Below are 13,295 nucleotides of genomic sequence, written 5' to 3' on the forward strand. Positions count from 1 at the left end.
GCGACATCCGGCAATGCGCAGAAACTGTCAGGGGCTGCTGAGTTTACTCCGAAGTTATCGGCGCTCATCAAGATGGGCCAGCTTCTTGTTGCTGAAAGGGCGCTTCTTGCTGTCGAACTCGATGAAGCAGACTTCCCGGCTTACGCACTAGAAGAAATGCAAGACAGGTTTATGACAAAAGACTCGAGGTCGCCGATAAGCTGGTCACTGAAGCTTCGTGCATACGGCAAAGCCATAAAAGATAATACGACAAGTCTTGGCTACATCATGTGGTCGGACGACAACGAGATTTTGAGCCACAAAAAAATGCGCTTCTCGATGACTGGACTGCGTGACCTAGTTGCTGCAGAAGTAGAGGCGGCGCAGAATCAATTAATAGATTTGCTCTTGGTACTACTTGATACAGAGAGAAAGGGTATTGTGCCCCAATTTAGCCTGCGATCAATCGTGGATGATCCGTCGGAAGGGGCCCCAAGTTGGAACTTCACTTGTCATCCCCAGAACGAGGTCTTGCATGGTCATCGGAGGTGGATCCTTGACCGAATACTCAAAGAAACTTTTCTTCGGCGGGACTTCTTCGAGAATGAACAAACTGGAAAATGGAGGTTGCAAACTGTAGGCCGATACGTATCTACAGTCAACGCATTCCTCGAGCGGTTGCTACTTCTTGTGCATATCACCGGGGGCCAGCCAGCACGTGGGACGGAACTGCTTTGTATTCAGCATTCCAACCCTAGAGACGGGTCGGGGGGCCGCCGAAATATATTCATTGAAAATGGCCTTGTTAGCTTCGTGACATATTACCACAAGGGATATAGCGTTACTGGCACAACCAAGATTATACATCGGTACCTACCGAGCGAGGTTGGGGAACTTCTTCTATATTATGTTTGGCTCATAGTACCATTTCTCAGTCAGCTTTCTCAGCTAGTCAAGATTCTCGGCTTCAAGCAAGGATCCACGCCATACATCTGGGGCGAGTTTTCCGTCCCGCAATTATTATCGTCATCATGGGGCACAAAACAACAGACTCTGCCGTACCTACAAGTAAACGATAAGGAAGCTCGCAAAGAAAGAAAGAAGGTTTCTCGCATATTGCGGAAATTGACAACCGACAAAGCCGAAACTGACTCAATAGCAGCTGGTACCTCAGATGGTCCGTGGTCGGCTACACGGCTTAGTGTTACGCTGAGCCGCACTTTCAAACTCAGTTTTGGAACAGAGACTAATATCCAGATGTGGCGCCACGCAGCTATTGCGATCTCACGTCGGCATTTACAGCAAGCTAAATTCAAGAGGGACTTCATTGAGGCAGTTTCATGGGCGTGGAACGATGAGATGGCGGCTCACTCGACTAAGATAGCCGGACTGGCATATGCGCGAGGACTAGAAGAAGCACCTGGGCATATTGCTAGCGCAAAGGCCGAGTATCGGCGAATTAGTCGAGAATGGCATGCGTGGCTTGGTCTTGGGGGGTTTAGGAATTCTGCTATCTAGCTACCTTTACTAGCATGTGTAGAGAAAGATTAGCGAAAGATATATGTCTTATTTCATCTAGGCCGTATTTAGCTCGAACTTCCAATGTAGAATAAAGAGGTTTAAGGAAGGTATTAATACTGCATAGTAGCTAATAGAGCTCAAAGTAAGACTTTAATGTCATTAAATTTGTTCGCAATGGAGTACTTCGCATATGATCCAGAATTTCGACTTCTCTACTGTTGTACATGCCAGACTATGGTCACACAGAAACAAGTCAACGTGCATTTTCGCAGCGAGCCGCATAGTCTCAACATTCAGGAGATCAGGTTTGCGCAAGAGTGGGCATCTAAGCATGAAGTCTTTGAGGGTCAGCTAGAGGCTCACGTTAATCTACCACCCAGGCCCAATAATGCACCGCCCATTGTAGCTTTAGGTCCGCCAGGTACAGGAGGTATTCGGTGTGAGTTTATCTCAGAGCAAAGCACGTCGTCTCATTCTAATTGCCGATACGTAGGCACAGAGTTGAGGCAGATTCGAGAACATCTTAGGGTCAAGCATAATTGGGACATAGAACTCAAAGGTGGACGTCGCTCAGCTGCCATGACAGAAGAAGAAAGGAGCAACAGCCCGTGGAGGACAGGAGTCCATTATCAACGATTATTCTTTAGTGGGCCGGGAAGCGAGCTATTTGAGGTGGCAAGAGGACTGAATCTTGAACAGTCAAGGGGTCAAGATAACGAGTCACAAGCCGCACTCCAGAGGGCCATTGATGCATTCCAGAGCAAGGGTAAAGATATTCGAAGTCAGGAAGCAGAGCGTATTGATGAGGAGAATGACTTTACTGCGCCAAACCCGTGGCTTCGTCGGCTTGGTTCTGCTGTCCACTTAAAGGATTTTAGTGGGAAAAAGGACTTTTTGAGGGGCTTGATCGCTATGGAATACGAAGTGGATCCGGATGATCCAGATAAGTCAGACGATGCTCAACTCTGGTTCATACACATCGCATTCGATCGCCTGGTTAACCATGCCAAGGCTGTTATCACACCTAGTAACTAATGACCAAATCAACTCTAGTAGGGTTGATTTTATTGACCTAGGTATTATTCGCAGGCGATTTGAGTCAAATCCTCCACCAAAATGGGGTTGCAGGGCCAACAAATTTGGTCCTTATCGCTTTGGTCGAAGCCGAGTTGCTGATTGGTGCTTGGGGTTAACTAGCGTCAACTTGAGTTTAGCTAGCGCCGACTTGGGGTAAAGGTTACACAGGATAGAGTTAGAGTTGCCTGTTGGTTAACGCATAAACAAACTGAAAGTAAAATCTACCAGTAATAATGGAGGAATGCATCCACTTGAACGAGGAGTATCAGATGCTGCTTTGTCGGCTCTGTACAGATTACCTTGATGATATTGGTGTTCCTAGCCCCTCTAATCACTGCTGCGCATCTCCATCTCTCGTCCTTCTTTCTTGTCCTCACAGCGTCTTCGATAGCCTGTCGGACCACTCCGATCTGCGCCTTGTCGCTGTCATCGTCGCCCGCTCCGGAGATATCTATCATGCAGAAAAGGTCCTCTCCACAGGGTAACGAAAGCGGCGGCGCAGGTGATGACACCGGCTCAGGACGTCCAACACCGCCATTCGGCCCCTCCGTTGGTGATATACGAGCTATGTCGTCTGGGCGGAGCCGACTACAGCGCGCTGCGCCATGATATCTGATTTCTCGTGGATGTGTTTGATCTATTCGGCGGCCTACACTTGCAGGGGCTCGATATCGCGTGAGGCGTGCTGCTGCATTCGTTTGAGCTCGTCAATCTGTTCCTGCATCAGCTTTCGTTCCTGTGCGGCTTGCGCCTGAATGCCTTGAATATCTTGTTGCAGCTGCCTAATCGCTTTCTCCTGGCCTTCGATCATTTGCTTGAGCGCCTGCTGTTCCTTTTTCCAAGCGTTCCACAAAGTCTCGATGGTTCTCTCGTGAGACGTCGTCATTTCCTTCACGGTTTCTTGCTGCGCCTTCGCCATCTGTTTCATTGTTTCGTCACGGATTTCGCGGACCAGGGCTTGCATCACTATCCCAACATTACCGGACAAGTTCTCCATCCCTTTCGCTGTTAGCTTTCGCAGCCAGTCTGATTCGCGACGATGCTGTCCGCAACCGCGTCCATCGCGCCGTTTCGCGTCACGTCGCGCCCCGCTTAACTTTCCAAACGCTGCCTCCCCAATGTTAACAAAGATTATAAAGATTGTAAGGATTTTATGGTGTTTTTTCTGGCTGAGATGAACATAAACACGGATTCTGACTGGGTCAGGGGTGCAGTGAAGCTGGGCCTAATAGTGGCGAGGAGAGATGAGGTAAGAGCTCAAATGGTGATATTTAAAATATTTGAAATATTTGAATAAATATTTCAAACAACAAATCCAGCGTCGCGGGCTATCAAATATCTCAATTATGACCACGAATTTGATTTGTTTGATTTGAGGGCAGCGCTGGCTGTACATACTCGCTGTGAAAACATATATAGAAGAGTAGTACTTATATCGTCTACAGTTTGTTTGAAATCAAACCCTGAGCCCCCGATGAGACAGCCTATACAGCAGCAATTATCCCCATTTACTATCAACTCAAACAGCGGCCAATGCTTTTCTTTCATCAAAGAGTGACTCGAAAATTGCCGTACACGTCATCGCAGTTGCATTCAACAAAATGCTCTCCCGTTGCCAAAGCGTATTATTGTCGTCGGAAAGCCAAGTGGGGAGCCCACTTCACACGACACAGGGAATATTCATGGTCCCTATGCAAACTTGAGCTATTGCTGGGGTGATAGCCAGCATCTCTTGAAGACAACGTCTACTTCATTAGAAAAGCATAAGAAAGGTATATCTTTAACGCAATTGCCTAAAACAATTCGTGACGCTGTTTATATTACAAGGGAACTTGCAATTGACTACCTTTGGGTGGACAGCCTTTGTATTTACAAGACAGTGTGCAAGGTTGGGAGGTCGAATCGGCGAAAATGGGTGAATGCTTCAAAAATGGGCATGTTACGATAGCTGCATCTGCTGCGTCCCATGCATAAAGCGGAATCCTTCGTGCCAGGCGGGGAATAACGCAATCTGTTGAAGAAGAATATGAGTTGGTCGACGGAACAACATGCAACATTGTTATCCAGGAGAGAAGTCACAGCTATGAGAAACTGGAAAGTTTAGTGCACGACTTTGGTCCTCTTTCTAAACGTGGGTGGGCTTTTCAGGAGAATGTACTGTCTACAAGAACAGTCCATTATACAGACTCAGAGCTAGTCCGGGATTGTTGCACTGAGACAATTTCCGAAGATGGGTCGACACATGAGAGAAACCGGCATAGTATATTGGCCTACAATATGCTAAATCTTCAGCCTAATCCAGGCCGACTGTGGCAAGACCTGGCAGAGAACTATACTCGTCGAGATCTTACTTATCATTCTGACAGGTTGCCCGGAATTGCTGGAAGTGCTCAAATAATGCAGAGCCAAACGGGTTTCCAATATATCGCCGGGCTATGGAGAGAAGCAATAATTTTAGATCTTCTCTGGAGCACTTCATGGCAGCACTATAACACGACACCCACAGAGCTGGCCAAAACCTCCTAGCTCAAGTTTAGAGGAGTGGTGGGGTATGAGGACATAAGGTTAAGTGTGAAACAGGCCGGGAGGCATAGAGCTTCGGGAAGGCGGTCATCTACCCTCCTTATTTTTTTGGCTTTTCCTTCTTTTTCTCATATTAATATACTCTCAGCCATGTTAAAACCGTGGCGGGGAATGGCCGAGCTGGAGGGCCACTTCGTGTGAAGTAGCGGGGATGAAGGCGATTGACAGCGCTAATAAAAAGCATGTCGTTGCCTGAGTCATTTTTCATTTTGATTAAAATAAGCCTAAAGTAGGTGCTGGAGAGGAAGGGGGAAATGATAGGCACGGGACCCAAAAAATTATCAGCGTTAGGTTTTACCCGTTCCCTGTTATGGCGGGTTATAGAGGTGACTGTTGGAAACCCCTGAAAATCACTGCAAGTGTGCTAAATTGGGTTAGCGGCATATTGACTTGCCCCACAGTACATTGCATTCTGTATCTCAGCTTGAATTTCTCTATTTTTAGCGTCGCGGCAAGATGCTGTCTCATGCAGCTATGAAATGCACGGATGGGCAGCTCAAGATTTGTTAGATTGGTGGCTGGGAAAGGGCTCCACTTTCTTTTATCACAATATTATTCTTGTATCCAGCAAAGGAGGGGGAATTGAACCAACCCCTCCCTGACAGCCTGATCAGAGAATCAAGTCGACAATCAATAACATCACAACATTCTGCTCCACATCTCCCCCAGAAGGCATATATAAATCACGTGAAGCTCTCCTTGCAGCAGTCAATTCCTGGGCGAAGTCTCGGGGATATGCTTTTACTACTGGCAAGTCTACAAAAACCCCGAATGGGCGGGTCAAGGTGGTGTTCGCGTGTGATCGAAACAAACAGCCACCCAGCTCATCTGCCGAGCGAGTTCGCCGCACAGCCCCGCGGCAGTTTCAAAACCAATCAGCAGTATCGCAAGGCAAAAGGGCTTCCACAAAGATACGACAAAAAGAGCTACGAATGACGCCTAGACTTTAAGCAGATGTCAAAGCGTTGTGTGACTGCAACAGGGTCTCGAGAGTGGACGAAGAAAGAAATGATGATATATCTGGACTGGTGCAGTGTAGAAGATAAACGGGTTGAAGCCCAAACTGCGAGAGAAATGGGTAACAACCCACTAGCAAACAAGAGGACAGGCATGAGAGAGATCTGGGAAAGTGCAGAAAAAGATAGCAAGGAACAACAAGCCTTGCATTCTAAGAGTAGCAAGGTTGAACGGTGTATAACAGTGAGGATGTGAATACCTAAGATTTATTTCTTAGTTTTATTTTTATTTTTTTATTTTTTCCACATAGCGATTTCTGTGAGTATAACATGAAGTATACCATACGTGAATGAAGCTTATTACGCACGGGAAGAAATGTCTTTCAGGGCTTGCAGGTCCAAGAGCGTCTCGCACGCACCAATGGGAGGAGGCATTTTGTGGCGATTAGTCAGTGGGCCCGCCCAGGCGCCCTAGGATAAATGGGCATCCGGGTGCCCACCTATCAGTCGCCGTGCGGCTTGCCCACTGACGGGGGGCTGTGCCTCGAGCATACTGGTCTTGTGCGCCTAGACGGCGCCGGATGGGTATGACTTTGGCTACTACCATTTGGACATGCTCTCAAGGTGCATCAAATATATCACCAAGACTTTTCCAAGCCGAGACGGAATGCTGCCACGTACCTTACCTGCCATCGGCCAAAAGAAGCCATGTACGAGGCTATGACGATAGATAAGACATCACACGACGTGCATTGAGGTGAAGGATTTGCGGGTGACCCCGGTGTTGGAGGTTAGTGACGTCATTTGATTATTAAAAGAACAAAAACAGAAAAGGTCGCTCGCTAACGATGGAAGATCTACATGTAATGCATCCTCTTGTGTAGAGAGGTTGTCTGCTATTGTACTATCTTAAGCCTGATTAGGACATGATGCTTCTCTACTTTATACCTTTCTGCTTTTGTAACATTCTTCCCTACTATTGGTTGCTACGAAGTTATATTCTTGACGACCCTCTAGCACCTTGAAACTGGTAGATTGCTCGTCTGAACACCTATCTTAACCTTTGTGGCATAGGGGAAAGGGCCTCGAGTATACCTAATCCTTCTTGTCTACCAGTCAGAGCTCTCGTTACCGCAGTTGCCCTCACATATACACAGACACCATGGCTTTCGATCTCTGGACTTACCAGTTTTGCCTTGCCTGCGACAAGCAGGTGCAATCTGACGCTGCAACCTACTGCTCTGAGCCTTGCCAGATGATAGACTCAGAAAGGTCAACGTTGCGGCCCAGCTCGCAAGAGAGCTCCCCTGGATTCCCTCCGCCTCCCACCGAGTTCTATGTCTCCTGGGCGTATGGCCTAAGTACCGCACGATCCTGCGAGACTACGGCTCAGAAAAGGCACTGGATCCATTATATGATGCCCGATACTGAGCAGGTCAGCTCTTTTGTTGCAACTCAAAATCTCAAACACGTAAACACTCATAGTAGCCTTGGCTCCATGCAGAGTACGTCCTCCACCCGCGAGGCAGGTCACCTGTCAAACAAGGCGAGGATGGAACTGCGAGCATACGCTGTCTTATTCGAGCAGGCGACAGTGCAGCGGAGGCGGTCTTACTAGCCAGCATTGCTGCGATGTCTTGCGTTCAGCCGATCCTGCATCATGTCTATGTATACCTCAAACGGCGGGCCCGAAGCCGACTGGGAGGTTTATGCGACGACAGAGAACGCGACTCGTTCCAAACTCGCTCGTCGGGCGACATATAATCACAATACCTACCTCACTACGCCGCCTTTCTCGGCGACTTTTACTGCAACAAGATGGTAAATTTATCTGGTATAAAACATGCCGTTTCCACCTTATCACCATTGTGGACAGTTTGACTTCAATGGAGATCTGGGTTTTGTGGGCGGATAGTACTTATTTCAAAAATAAGGTTCTCGTGGATCACCGCATTTAAAACGCATTTGTCGCAAAAGACCCACAAGCTGGAGCGAGCCATGTATGACTTCTTCAAATAGGTTATCGCCCTCAGCCTTGCAATTGATATCTTTGACCATGGCACATTGATCGTGAAGCCCAACATCTCCAGGAAATGCAAAGCTGATAGCAGCAGGCGTTGGTGCCCATGACCAGGAAGGGCCTATCAAGGTGACTGGGGGATTTTCATACCTAGGTGTGCCCGCCTTGCCTGCCGGCGGAGTTTTTGCCACCGTCCCACTTGACCCTTGCATGATGGGAGTTTAGCTTTGTGTTCTCGTCTATGGTATGAAAGTAGTTTTTTATTCACCACTGCAGTTCCCGGGCGGCCATCTTCTCCGACTCTCTGGTTAGAGTTATGATGTTTCCAACTATCACTCCAGTCAGCATAGCCTTTAGGAAAATCACTCACCCCACTTGCCTTATGCAATCATCTCAGTGCGAGAGGTGCAAGTTCCGGATTGAAGATTTTATGAAGCATTTTCAACCAAATCCCCATACAAATTCTGTTCAATTTGATCAATGACATGGAATCAATCCTTCAAGGAACGCAGTCACCTAGTGCCTACAGTGGCGAGAGCTTTGAGACCCCAAATCGAGCCCGCCAGATCTTCCGGCGGATGAGAGCTGCGGGCACGAGTTGGCGCCTTTGAACGTAGAAAAACGCAATTTTCACATCAACATACTGTCCCTAACACCACTCGAGCTATTCCGCCTTTTTGTGTCTATTTGTCTTATTCAAAAATGAGTTGTTTATAGTGAAAGATGGGTTGCATACCTCCTCAAAAATGGCGCAGCTCATAGCTGGAATACCCCCGTTACGAGCAACTCAAGGACCCTAACCTGGGAGAGGCTCTCACCTTCAAAAGTGTGTATGGCTCGGGTTCCTAATTTGCCTAGGAATTCAAAGGGAAAAATCGATCAGAAACTGTTGGAATGTCCTTAGGCAAGGGAGTTCGTAGCCGTCTGCACGAAATGATCAAATTCATGACCCTCGATTTCCCCGACAGTTAGCACCATGGGCCTTAGCCCAATTGGGAATGCATAATGCATGCAAGTCTTACGACCGTGCTAGCGCGTGACAACTCGCTTCGGGGACACGGGGCTGGAACTAGATGCGCATTGACCTCCCACCTCCCCCCACAACAACAATAATTACTCAATCTCGATCTTGATCTCATCCAGGGAAGACGATCAGGGTAAGCGAGAGAACTGTACGGATACTCTGTACCATAGTCAACAAGCGGGGGACACTGATGCTCTGGACATCTGATTCATGAAATAATCTAGGTGAAAGCCTCATGCTTATTGCAGCACAATCCATTGTAGACTGGGCTCTGGGAGGCTGCTTATCCCTTTAGGCGGCACAAACCTCCAAGAGGTCACGTTACCAACTTGACCCCACGTACATAAGAGTTACAAGATTTGATAGTCACGATAGAATCAAATTCGGAGTCACTCTTCTGTAACGGCATGACTCCTATTAACTAGAGCATATCTAGTTGATAGATGTATCCCGGGACCATTAGACTCTGATTGATCCCATACCCCTGTCGTGACCGCCTTGGAGGCTTGTGCCGCCTTAAGTATATGTTTATTTGCTTCCTCGCCTATTGATATTTCCGCGGACCCCACCTTCGCCTGGCATGGGACCCTATCCAGGGTCTAACTAGGCCAGATCGGTAGTTGACGGGCCCGCTATGAAAGCGGCTGTCTCTGCCAGGCAGTGAAATCCATCTGAATCCCAATATAAGAGCTGCTATAGCATCCTCTCTTGATTTTGTCTGTCCTGCCCCATAGTAACAATCAGTTCGCTCAGAGAGCGGCCATTTTGCTACTATCTCTGAGCAATCCGTCTTTCCCAACCATACCGTTCTCAGCATCATCGATACCACTCGTCCATCTCAAGGGGTCCTCTCAAGAGACCGTATCGGGCAACCTCCCACCACGGCCACGGCAACTCTCACTACACCGACCACTCACTATCAAACTCAACCGTTTTCTTCTCAGACTATCCTCATCCCTCGTGCGGTGCTAGCATCTCTAGCATGGTATTTTCTATTAAACCCCGAAAGCAGGACGACTACCATGAGTCTCCGAGCCGTCAATCGCTGCCCTCCATCTCAGAGGTAATTCAAGGCACCGAGCCAGGCCCTTATGCTTTTAGACCTCCTTCCAGCATCCAGACTGGTTTCTGCCTTTCCCCTCCTTTCGCACTTGTTCGTCAACCATTACACAAGACCGAGAAGCAACCATTTTTGCAGCAGCTACTCCCGGCTTCATCCTTCCCTCTCCGACAGCATGCTCTTCCTGTCTTCTCGGATCCTCCTCGGCCACCTTTCACCAGCCTGTCGTCACTTTTTCCTGCCTCTGACAGCAGCCAGAGCCTCTCAGCCAAGGCGGAGATTCCTTTCCAGCATCACCACCCCGAGCAGCAGAAGACACCGGAGCCTCATCCTCCTCTCAGCGGAGTGTATGCGCACCCACCTCCGCCACCCCCCCCTCCAGCTCCGGTTACCTATCAGCCCCGACAACTACGTCCTGGCCGCCACATGCCTCTACCCGCGTATCCGATCCCTCCCAGGCACAATTATGCTCCTCCAGCCATATATGACGCCCCAGTTAATGGGCAAGTTGGGAGCTGGAGCTACCAAGATTCTTTGAGTCTAGTGAATTGAAATAAGCTGAGATGCGAGATCGGTAACACTAACTACCGCTAGATTAGTTCCTCATCCCGCACCATTCTTCACTGTGCCGAAGCGTACAATCGAATTGCTCGTGAGCAGCACGGGACTCACCTTATCCCGGAAAGATTGCCGACAGAATGGGAACTCAGCGATATGCTCAGTAACATGGAGCTCATCAAGCGTTCTCTGGAACATGTGAAGGGCTTGCTGCAAACATCGATACAGAACGAGCGAACTCATAAAGGAGTGAAGATGAAGTGTCTTTACAAGGAGGAGAACCATGCGCCCATTTCTGCAAATGCTATGCAACCCTCATTTGGCATGACGGAAATCAAGAAGCAACGAGCCGTACGTTTGGTTATAAAAGGGGAAAGCGCAAAACTGACATGTTGGTAGCGTACGGCCCGCCCTGGCAGATGCCATAAATGCAGCCGAATTGACACGCCTGAATGGCGCCGCGGACCTGATGGGGCGAGGATACTATGCAATGCATGTGGCCTGCACTATGCCAAACTGAAAAGGAAGCGTCAACTCAAAGCAAGTTCAATCGGCCCGAAACCTGGAGAAGCACATCGGCCATAAGGCTCGCACTCTGTGCAGCAAAGCCTGAGCCCATGAGCGGCCATGCTGCATCATTTGTCAACTACGGTGCAGAAAGTCTCAAAATCCTCTACCGTAAGTACACCATCCTAGGCCACTTTCCGGTGCATATTTGCTAGGTACTCGAGGTACACCTTGCTAATACCGCAATCCTCTCAGCACACAATCTCGACTTTTACTAATGCCTGATTTTTCGTACCACCGACGTAGGTCGTTCTCTGTACAAAGGCTTTACTACATACACCATCGATACCCAGGATTTAGTTGGTAGATCCGCAGCATTTTTATCATTAATTGACTTGTTCCTAACTATGCATCATTGGGTCTGATTTATTTACCGTTTTGACCGGGGAGAAGGCCGGTTTCGGCTCAGACGAAAGATCATCCTGAGCCTCACATCAGTGAAGCGATACCAGGAACCATGCCTGTTGATAACCACTGGTGGGCCTATTTCTTTTTGTTAGTGCCTTTAGATTCTGCCAACAGCTCCCGCTGTACCTCGAGCTTAGCTACCCGCAATCACAACGATCGATACGACGATTCTGAGATTGCACTCATATCCACTCTACCGCTGGTGCACGACGCCGTTTCCGTCGTCTTCGATGGGTTCTGGAGCCACTTAGCGAAGACCACAAAATTGGGAGGAGAGGACAAAGCAAGTTGACAGTGGCCGTGTGGGTAAACAAAACATTGTGCTGGCCCTACTGCCGAAATTGAGCGTCGCCAATCCTGCTGGTGTAGCCGCAAAGACGCGCTTTATCTACAAGAGATCGCGACTGGCCCTTCTTATCGGGGTTTTTGGTGCTGTTGTTTATATTGCGCAGGAGTGCTGGGTGAAAAGATATTTTGAAGGTGCAAACAACACACCAAGAAGAAGTCGTACACAGGTAGGTAAAATGCCTAGCCTTCCAACTAAAACCTGATTTCCACGGGAAGTTCAAGTCCAATTAAGATGGGGTTTTCTTCATGAAACAGGTAATCAAATGATCAAATGATAATATTAGGAATGATAGAGATAAGTCCTCAAATTTATTGTCAAAACTGTAAAATGTGCATTAAAAAGGTACGAAAAAGCATATGTAAAAGGCATGAAAGCATGATCTGCAGTACTAAGAGCCGTCCGTTCCCTTATACCTGCCATCAACGATGATCGACGTGACCTTCCTACCCTGCACATCCTTCGTTGTGTGCCTTTTATCCTCTTCATCTGACCGTGACCACCCGAAGCCAGCCCCGAGCTGCCGCACTCATAGGCTAACTACAGCCTTCCTGAAGATCAGGCTTGATGAGCGGCGGCTATTTGGCAGCTACGCCTCGCTCTCCCGCTGTCGGGTAACAGGCTCGATACGATACGCCTTTTGTGCCGATGATATGCTAGATAAGGTTGTCTGTTGTCCCTTGTGCAGAAATTGCATTCTGACGGGAATCTTAATTTCGTGTCGCGAAGCACTGGTCCTCTCACAGCCAATAGCATTTCGTAGTAGATAGACCTCCTTAGCTCAGCACGTCCTGTGCCCCAATAGGGGACATTTCGGGGCCGAAGGCCCCCCGGACGCAAAATATACATACATACATACATTCATACAAGTTTGCGATGGCGACGGGAAGACTAAGTTGAGAAGGGAAGACAGAACATATCAAACATTAACACCAAATGACTTACCGGATTGGGCTAGCCGGCCACTATGGGAATCCACAGGGCGCGCCGAATTTCTAAGGAGGCTAACCCATTCCTCCTTGTCTTTCCCTCGAGCCGTCTCATGATCGTCTCCCAAACAACGCCCACCAATCATATAACAATCCGAACAAATGTCAAAATCCCCACCGTAGCAAACTCTGCATTTGTAGAAAACCTCGTTTTCCGGAATGGTCAAAGTCCAAACATCGCACCGGCTGGATGTCTCGTCATGAGAT

At 48.3% G+C, this 13,295-nt stretch overlaps 4 protein-coding genes across 4 annotated transcripts; 3 read left to right on the plus strand and 1 right to left on the minus strand.

Annotated features, from left to right (window-relative positions):
* Nucleotides 1-1,674: 1,674 nt before the first annotated feature.
* BKA55DRAFT_544754 (uncharacterized protein) lies at nt 1,675-2,535 on the plus strand (the record flags this gene model as incomplete). Its single annotated transcript, XM_046190753.1, has 1 exon — nt 1,675-2,535. The coding sequence occupies one exon, from the start codon at nt 1,675-1,677 to the stop codon at nt 2,533-2,535; it is 861 nt and encodes a 286-aa protein (XP_046043539.1).
* Nucleotides 2,536-3,226: 691 nt separating this feature from the next.
* On the minus strand, nt 3,227-3,844 carry BKA55DRAFT_712759 (uncharacterized protein; the record flags this gene model as incomplete). The annotated part of the gene is made up of 1 exon (XM_046200833.1): nt 3,227-3,844. The coding sequence occupies exon 1, from the start codon at nt 3,572-3,574 to the stop codon at nt 3,227-3,229; it is 348 nt and encodes a 115-aa protein (XP_046043540.1). The 5' UTR covers nt 3,575-3,844.
* A 3,434-nt stretch (nt 3,845-7,278) lies between these two features.
* BKA55DRAFT_624746 (uncharacterized protein) lies at nt 7,279-8,310 on the plus strand (the record flags this gene model as incomplete). Its single annotated transcript, XM_046196828.1, has 3 exons — nt 7,279-7,551; nt 7,605-7,621; nt 7,764-8,310. 3 exons carry the CDS (start codon nt 7,279-7,281, stop codon nt 7,939-7,941), a joined length of 468 nt encoding a protein of 155 aa, XP_046043541.1. The 3' UTR covers nt 7,942-8,310.
* A 1,419-nt stretch (nt 8,311-9,729) lies between these two features.
* Nucleotides 9,730-11,636, plus strand: BKA55DRAFT_742834 (uncharacterized protein). Its single transcript, XM_046201524.1, has 4 exons — nt 9,730-10,763; nt 10,815-11,129; nt 11,178-11,456; nt 11,541-11,636. The coding sequence occupies exons 1-3, from the start codon at nt 10,143-10,145 to the stop codon at nt 11,361-11,363; spliced, it is 1,122 nt and encodes a 373-aa protein (XP_046043542.1). The 5' UTR covers nt 9,730-10,142; the 3' UTR covers nt 11,364-11,456; nt 11,541-11,636.
* Nucleotides 11,637-13,295: the final 1,659 nt, after the last annotated feature.

The sequence above is a fragment of the Fusarium redolens genome (assembly GCF_020744475.1).
Source record: "Fusarium redolens strain MPI-CAGE-AT-0023 chromosome Unknown BKA55scaffold_20, whole genome shotgun sequence".
Lineage (NCBI taxonomy): Eukaryota > Fungi > Ascomycota > Sordariomycetes > Hypocreales > Nectriaceae > Fusarium > Fusarium redolens.